Here is an 8807-nt window from a genome sequence, read left to right as displayed (position 1 = left end):
ATGCCATTGACACAGTTGACTCGAAAAAGCAACAAGTTCATATGAACCGATGTGTGTGAGACTAGTATTCAAGAAATGAAGAAGAGACTTGTGACATCACCGGTATTGACACTACCATCAAGATTGGGAGGCTATGTGATTTATAGCGATGCTTCGAAGAAGGGACATGGCTGTGTATTGATGCAACATGGAAATGTGATTGCCTACGCTTCAAGACAATTAAAGCCTCATGAGGTGAATTATCCGACACATGACCTAGAGCTTGCCGCCGTCATTTTTGCATTGAAGATATGGAGACACTATTTGTATGGTGATAAATGTGAGATCTTTACTGACCACAAGAGTTTGAAGTACATATTCACGCAGAAAGAGCTTAATATGAGACAAAGATGATGGATTGAATTATTCAAATAATATGATATGAGCATTCAGTATCATCCCGGAAAGGCTAATAAGGTTGCAGATGCTTTAAGCAGGAAGGATTTTGGGAATTTGACCGCTTTGGTGACGCAACAACAACCTCTTCAACGTGAGGTTGAAAAATTTGGTTTGAAGTTTTATGATCAGAATACAGTTGGTATGGTAGCAAGTTTGCATGTCGAGCCTAGTCTTATCACTAGGATTAAGGCAGCTCAGGATGGAGATGGAGAATTGTGGTCTTTTGTCCAGAATATTGATCCTAAAAAGCAACCAGGATTTCATTTTGATGATCATGGCATTCTATGGACGTATAATCGTCTATGTGTGCCTGCTAACAAGGATCTCATGGAGGAATTGATGGAAGAGGCTCACAGATCATCATTTTCTATTCATCCAGGCGAGACAAAGATGTATTGAGATTTAAAGGAACACTTTTGGTGGAGCGCATGAAACGAGATATTGCCGATTTTGTTTCGAAGTGTTTGACTTGTCAACAGGTGATGATTGAGCACCAGAGGCCAAGTGGCTTATTACAACCATTGGAGTTACCTACATGGAAGTGGGAGAATATTTGCATGGATTTTGTCATAGGACTGCCTAAGACTTTTAAGAAACATGATGCGATATGGGTGATTGTAGACAGACTCACCAAATTTGCTCACTTTTGGCAATCCGTGAGAACCTGAACTTGGAGAGCTTAGCGCTATTATACATGAATGATATTGTTAGACTACACGAGAATCCAGTTTTGATCGTATCAGACAGAGATCCAAGATTCACTTCAAGGTTTTGGAAAGGATTTCAAAAGGCATGGGGTACCAAGTTGAATTATAGCACAACTTTTCATCCACAGTTTGATGGGCAGTTAGAGAGGACCGTTCAGACCTTGGAGGATATGTTGCGAGCATGTGCATTAGAGTGGTATAGAAATTGGGATGACTATTTGCCTTTGGTTGAATTTGTTTATAATAACAGTTGGCAGAGCAGCATTGATATGGTTCCTTTTGAAGAACTCTATGGGCGCAAGTGCAGAACACCTATTTGTTGGAATGAAGTAGGAGAGAAACTTTTGGAGGGTCCCGATCTAGTCCAAGTCACTACAGATAAGGTAGGAGTTGCTTGAGAAAGACTTGAACAAGCTCGATCAAGACAGAAGAGTTATGCTGATAAGGGTACACGAGAATATGAATTTAAAGCAGGAGACAAGGTCTTCCTTAAGGTATCTCCTCAGAGAGGCATTCAGCGATTCAGTCAGAAGGGTAAGCTAAGTCTGAGGTATAAAGGACCTTTTGAGATTCTTGAGAGGGTTGAAGCTGTGGCATATAGAGTTGTTTTACCGCCATAATTGTCACGAGTGCACAATGTGTTTCATGCATCGGTTCTGAGAAAGTATGTAAATCATCCTAATCATGTTGTCCAGTATCCCTTAGATGCATTTCGTGAAGATTTGTCTTATGAAGAAGAAGCTGATGCTATATTGGCGAGGGAGGAGAGAGTGTTGCGCAAGAACACGATCCCTTTTGTTAAAATTTTATGGAAAAATCATGATGTTCGCGAAGCTACTTGGGAAACCGAGGATTCAGTTCGCGCAAGATATCCGTACCTCTTCGAATCAGGTACTCCACTAGAATTTCGAGGACGAAATTATTTTAAGGAGGGAAGAATATAATAACCCATATTTTATTTGTTATATTATTGGTGCAACAACTTAGTAAATATTTATTTAATTGATTTAAGAATCCAAATTATGGATAATGTTTTATCTAGATAATAGGCTGTTAAAAATTTGAATTTTGTAAGCTATCTTTTAGTTGTTTAAAATTTGAATATGAGTCAAACCGGGTGATAAGAGTTTAATAGTTTGTTGAGGTACTTATTATATAAACAGAGTCACCCTCTTAGTGTTTTCACACAAAAACTCATCTTAGAGCGACATATAACAAAATGGAAAATGAGTAGTATTATATAATTTATGAGTGAGATAGAAGAGTTGGTGCATAAGAAAGGAAGCTTTGGATCTACTTGTACAAGAAGGTCAGAGAAGAGCTAACTCGAGTGTCAATGTTAAAAACTATTGGGTTACTAAAGATTAAGAGAAGGAAAAATAGATTTTTGGGTTATTAAAGATCAAGAGGAGGAGAAAGATAGCTAGGTTAAGGTGGGACAAAACTTTCAGAGAATGTACATCTTGAGGAGGTTTATTTAAAATTTAATTATATAATTTAAGATGATTATTATTTATATTGTATACTAATATTAGCCATTTTATTTTCAGGTTTATAACTAGTTGTACAGATTTTTTACATACTTATATGAGGCTCTAAATTTAGGTAAGTTTTATCAAATTATTATATTATTTGTTATGTGTTTATATATTGTGTTAGGTTAATGTTTAATGCATGTTTAATTAATTTAATTGATTAATTGTTATTTGTACTCGCTAGAAGATGTTTAATTAGTAGTAATCTAATTAGTCATGTCTCTGTTGTTTTTGTTTTTAATTTTTATGTCATTAAGTTGGTTTAAGAAATTATATGAATCTCAGGTTTTTTTACATTTTATTAAGTGGATGATATGGTACATTTTAATATTGTTAGTGTCCAGCTAGTTTTGTTAATTATTATTTACTAGTTATGTGTGTGAGTTGTTCACAATATTATTATGTTATATTATGCTAGTTTGTTAATATGCAAAAATATTTGTAAAATAAAATCTATTTTCACAAGATTTAGTTTATTGAGATTTATTAAAAATTGACAAAATATGTATTTTTGGGACTAATGATATGTATGGTATTTTATTTTACAGGAGATATGTAGTCAAAGTATTTTGTTAATTAAGTTAAGTAATTAACAATTAGTTGTTTGTTTATCTAAAATTATAAATTGTTTACATTTGTTAATCATATTACATTATTATATTTTCCTCATGCATAATATATTTGAAACTTTAGTCTCATTGTTTTTTTTATAACCAATTTGTTATTAATTATAGTATCTAATGCTTGGCCATGATAATTTAAATTTTGTAAGTACTGTTGTAGTACTAATGTGTGACAGGTGGATTTGATAAATCTTGTATGTGTTGATAGATAGAGAGCATGCTATATTTATTTTTATCATTTTCATAAAATGTTGTTACAATTTAATATGTTAAATTAATGTATAATTTAAGTTTGTCTACTTTTATAAAGTCATATATTTAAAGATTTCTACATTATTTTTATAAATTAATAAAATATCTTTTATATTTTTATAAACAAGCATGTAAATTATTCACATTATTTGTTAGTTATATATTTATACTACTCAAGCTTGAGATGGTGATCATGTCATGTATATTAGTTGTGGTAAATGTATAAAATATTATAATTTTGTTACCTTTACTTTTTAGTTGGTTTTAAAGTTTGGCGTTTATAAATTATATTTATGTTGATATTATAGATTGATTTGGATGTTTATTTGGAGCTAGTTGTGTCAGCATTATTGAATATTTTAGACTCATTCCACGTACAATATCCTCCATTCTCTCTGCATTTAAAATATATTTTTTCTTTGTCTCTACTTATTGTCCTATCATATTTATCTTATCATATTTTTATTTTGTTAAGTTGTACATCTTGTATATGTACACTTGTTAATTTTTGCTTAGTCATCTTTGGTCCCTGTTGTTGCTTAACCACTTTTGATCCATGTTGCCTATCAGTATACTTGATTTGTCACATGGAACTTTTTATTTTCAATACTATTGGAAACTTTGTAACCATTTGTTATGGGCTCTTAAACTTATGTGTGTGGGTAAATCACAGACGAGACACATGGAGTTTTTGCAGTCTTTGGTACTCTCGGCACTAACTCGTATCAGTGTTGTGAGTATACGAGCATGTCTCTCGGATATGAGGCATCATCAAGATCATGATCATTTTGTTTGTTTGGGAAAATGTTTGATACATTTCATCTTATCCTTCTTGTGGATAACCGGAGAAGGAACTGTTTGCATTGTGCTTTAATTGGTGTTTACTAGCGAGCAGAGGTTTTATAAGATGCCATTATTAGTACCCACCTTACTTGTTCTCATCCATTTCTTTGATTTTGTTTGGATTAGTTTGTTCCTTGATTCTAAATAATTACTATCATATTACTTATCTTCTTGGCTAATTATTAAAATCAAATGTATTCTTTCGCTTTACCTTTTAATGATATGTTCGTACTGGGCATTTGGCTCACTCGTATTTATTTCTTTCCACAGGTAGTCTGGGGTAAAAACGGGAGTGTGATGAGTGCTGCCCAGATTTTAGCTTGTTTATCTAGTTGAAAATAAAGTCAAGGACATGTTTTATTTCCATATTATTTTGGATTTTGTTAGAGAATTTTATTTTGGATCTTTTCAACTTTTGTTAGTTTAATAAATTATGTTTAGCTTGTTTTTACTTCCATTAATAAATAAGACTTAGCTTATGTAGCCTCTACTTGTTTAAGTGGGGTATTACAACGTTGGTATCAGAGCTTAGGTTATAGTTTCTATAGACTATCCTTTAGGCTTTGACCTGTGAGTTTTGGGTTGACTCCATACGGGTAGATTTAAGATTTTGGATATGATTTTGTGATATATGTGTTTGTGCACTCATAAAATTTTGTGCAGGATGGCAAGAGGTAGCAGTAGTCGAAATACTGAGGGGAATGATAATCAGTAGATTGTTATGAATAGGAGTACTTTTATAGAGATGTTGTGGGAAGTTCAACATGGACAGAATCCCACTGTTAACGGGCAAGAACGAGATGGTCAAACTATGTTTGATCATTTTATGAAGCAAATACCCAATTGATTTAAGGAGGCCAAGACTCCAATGGATGTTGAAGCTTGGATAGATCACATGGAGAAAATTTTCAGGGTCCTAGAGTGTTCAGAGGTGGAAAAGGCTCGATTTTCTACTTATCGTCTTGAGGGGGATGCTAATACTTGGTGGAAGTCTGCGGTGGCCTCGCATGCACCCGGCTATGAAAATACTCTTACTTGGCAGGTATTCAAAACTCAGTTTGACCAGAGGTACTTTCCAGCCAGCATACATGGGGAATATGTAAGGGAGTATCAGAGTATTACTCAAAGGGATGATGAGTCGGTGGCAGACTTTCAAGTCATATTTCAGAGGTTAGCTGGTTATGCGAGATCTGTGGCTGGGTCAGAAGCGGAAAAAACCATAAAATTTAAGTGGGCATTGAAGAATTCCATCAGCAACCATATCATCTCTAACCACTACACATCCATGGACACCTTGGTTGACAGTGCCAGAGATCAAGAGCTTCATCAGGCTGACTTTCTCAAGAAACGAGACATGCAAAATCAGAAAAGAGAAAGGGAAGAGGAATTTTCCGATCGTCGGCATGGATTTCAGAAAAATGGTGGGTCTTTAGGTGGATTCAAACCAAATGATTAGAGGTATAATACTCGAAATTTTCAGCAAAAAAATGGAAATCAAGGAAATGAGCAAAAGAGGTCTTTCAACCAAACTGGAAATAAGGAAGCATCTAAGTGTGAGCATTGTGGAAAGATGCATGGAGGAAGCACTTTCTATTGGGCTACTACAGCATGCTTCAATTATGGAAAGAAGGGTCACACTATTCGAGACTGTCAGATCCTACCAAAGAAGCCTTGGGATCGTAAGGATCAGGGAGAAAAAAGCAACCAGAAGACTTCCGGTCATGTGTTTTCCATCACTGTAAAAGATGCTGCAAGTACTCCAGGTACGATTTCAGGATCACTTTATGTTGGTAATGGAAATGCTATAGTCTTATTTGATACTGGAGCTACACATTCATTTGTCTCTACATCTTATGCTAAACACTTAGACATTGCATCCACTGCACTTATATCGGATTTTTCTGTTGGTACTCCTATGGGTGTAACTATACTTGTGAATTCTCAGTATCTTGATTGTGTAGTTAAAGTAGATGATAGAGAACTACTTGTAGATCTCTTACCTATTCAGATGAGGGACTTTGATATCATACTAGGGATGGATTGGCTGGAGCGACATAAAGCTACAATTGATTGTCCAGGAAAAAGAATAATTTTTGGCGACTCTAATTCACCCGAGTTCGTGTTTCAGGGTTCTAAGCCTAGTGGTTGTGGAAAATTCATTTTGTCCATCAAGGCTAAGAAGATGATTGCTCATGGATGTGAAGGATTTTTGGCTCATATGATTGACACGTCCAAGGTGCAGCCAGAGTTAGAAGATGTTCTTGTTGTTCGTGAGTTTTCAGATGTATTTCTCGAAGATTTGGAGGGTCTTCCGCCTGAAAGAGAGATAGAATTTTCTATCGATTTATTATCAGATGCACAACCTATTTCCAAGGCACCTTATAGAATGGCTCTGTTAGAGCTACAAGAGCTGAAAGAAAAGCTGGAGGACTTATTTGATAAGGGTTTTATTAGACCTAGTATTTCACCTTGGGGAGCACCAGTTCTATTTATGAAGAAGAAGGATTGTACGATGAGTCTCTGTATTGATTATCGAGAGTTTAACCGAATCACGGTAAAGAATAGATATCCATTACCGAGGATCGATGACTTATTTGATCAGCTTCAAGGAGCAAAATACTTTTTGAAGATTGATCTACGGTCAGGTTACCATCAACTAAAAGTGATGGCAAGTGATATTCCGAAGACAGCATTCAGGACTCGTTACGGACACTACAAGTTTCTTGTTATGTCTTTTGGATTGACAAATGCACCTGCAGTTTTCATGGACCTAATGAATAGGGTATTCAAGGATTTTCTGGACAAGTTTGTGATTGTATTTATTGATGATATATTGATGTATTCAAAATCAATGGAGGAACATGAGGAGCATCTTCGAGTTGTGTTGGAAACACTACGGAATAACAAATTGTATGTAAAATACAAGAAGTGTGAATTTTGGCTTGATCAAGTTGCATTTTTTGGACATATTGTATCAGCAGATGGAATCAAGGTGGATCCAACCAAGGTTGAGGCTATTACCAATTGGCCAAGACCTAGCACTGCGACAAAAGTGAGGAGTTTCTTGGGACTTGCGGGCAACTATCGCCGATTTATAGAAGGCTTTTCGATAATTGCGATGCCATTGACACAGTTGACTCGAAAAAGCAACAAGTTCATATGAACCGATGAGTGTGAGACTAGTATTCAAAAAATAAAGAAGAGACTTGTGACATGACCAGTTTTGACACTACCATCAGGATTGGGAGGCTATGTGATTTATAGAGATGCTTCGAAGAAGGGACATGGCTGTTTATTGATGCAACATGGAAATGTGATTGCCTACGCTTCAGGACAATTAAAGCCTCACGAGGTGAATTATCCGACACATGACTTAGAGCTTGCAGCTGTCATTTTTGCATTGAAGATATGGAGACACTATTTGTATGGTGATAAATATGAGATCTTTACTGACCACAAGAGTTTGAAGTACATATTCACGCAGAAAGAGCTTAATATGAGACAAAGACGATGGATTGAATTATTCAAAGACTATGATGTGAGCATTCAGTATCATCCCGGAAAGGCTAATAAGGTTGTAGATGCTTTAAGCAGGAAGGATTTTGGGAATTTGGCCGCTTTTGTCACGCAACAACAACCTCTTCAACGTGAGGTTGAAAAATTTGGTTTGGAGTTTTATGATCAGAATACAGTTGGTATGGTAGCAAGTTTGCATGTCGAGCCTAGTCTTATCACTAGGATTAAGGCAGCTTAGGATGGAGATGGAGAATTGTGGTCTTTTGTCCAGAATATTGATCCTAAAAAGCAACCAGGATTTTATTTTGATGATCATGGCATTCTATGGACGTATAATCATCTATGTGTGCCTGCTAACAAGGATCTCATGGAGGAATTGATGGAAGAGGCTCATAGATCATCATTTTCTATTCCTCCAGGTGAGACAAAGATGTTTCGAGATTTAAAGGAATACTTTTGGTGGAGTGGCATGAAACGAGATATTGCCGATTTTGTTTCGAAGTGTTTGACTTGTCAACAGGTGAAGATTGAGCACCAGAGGCCAAATGGCTTATTACAACCATTGGAGTTACCTACATGGAAGTGGGTGAATATTTGCATGGACTTTGTCATAGGACTGCCTAAGACTTTTAAGAAACATGATGCGGTATGGGTGATTGTAGACAGACTCACTAAATTTGCTCACTTTTTGGCAATCCGTGAGAACCTGAATTTGGAGAACTTAGCGCTATTATACATGAATGATATTGTTAGACTACACGAGAATCCAGTTTTGATCGTATCAGACAGAGATCCCAGATTCACTTCAAGGTTTTGGAAAGGATTTCAAAAGGCATGGGGTACCAAGTTGAATTATAGCTCAACTTTTCATCCACAGTTTGATGGGCAGTTAG

General features: G+C 35.7%; 2 protein-coding genes across 2 annotated transcripts; both read left to right on the top strand.

The window, feature by feature from the left end:
* Positions 1-1045: 1045 nt before the first annotated feature.
* LOC141690952 (uncharacterized) lies at positions 1046-5123 on the top strand. The gene is made up of 4 exons (XM_074495704.1): positions 1046-1528; positions 1620-1679; positions 1841-2036; positions 5062-5123. The coding sequence occupies exons 1-4, from the start codon at positions 1046-1048 to the stop codon at positions 5121-5123; spliced, it is 801 nt and encodes a 266-aa protein (XP_074351805.1).
* Positions 5124-5266: 143 nt separating this feature from the next.
* On the top strand, positions 5267-5854 carry LOC141690951 (uncharacterized). The gene has a single exon (XM_074495702.1). It carries the CDS (start codon positions 5267-5269, stop codon positions 5852-5854), a length of 588 nt encoding a protein of 195 aa, XP_074351803.1.
* Positions 5855-8807: the final 2953 nt, after the last annotated feature.

Source organism: Apium graveolens, chromosome 10 (assembly GCF_009905375.1).
Source record: "Apium graveolens cultivar Ventura chromosome 10, ASM990537v1, whole genome shotgun sequence".
In the NCBI taxonomy this organism is placed as follows: domain Eukaryota; kingdom Viridiplantae; phylum Streptophyta; class Magnoliopsida; order Apiales; family Apiaceae; genus Apium; species Apium graveolens.
Note: the sequence above shows the minus strand (reverse complement) of the source record. Positions and strands in the feature narration are given on the sequence as shown.

What these genes read in the sequence shown, in the direction of transcription:
- LOC141690951 (XM_074495702.1), top strand. Translation starts at nt 5,267, where the DNA reads ATGGATGTTGAAGCTTGGATAGATCACATGGAGAAAATTTTCAGGGTC.
- LOC141690952 (XM_074495704.1), top strand. Translation starts at nt 1,046, where the DNA reads ATGGGTGATTGTAGACAGACTCACCAAATTTGCTCACTTTTGGCAATC. An exon ending in TCAGCGATTCAGTCAGAAGG is followed by an intron (nt 1,680 to 1,840) that starts GTAAGCTAAGTC and finishes CATGTTGTCCAG; the next exon opens with TATCCCTTAGATGCATTTCG. An exon ending in TCCGTACCTCTTCGAATCAG is followed by an intron (nt 2,037 to 5,061) that starts GTACTCCACTAG and finishes AATTTTGTGCAG; the next exon opens with GATGGCAAGAGGTAGCAGTA.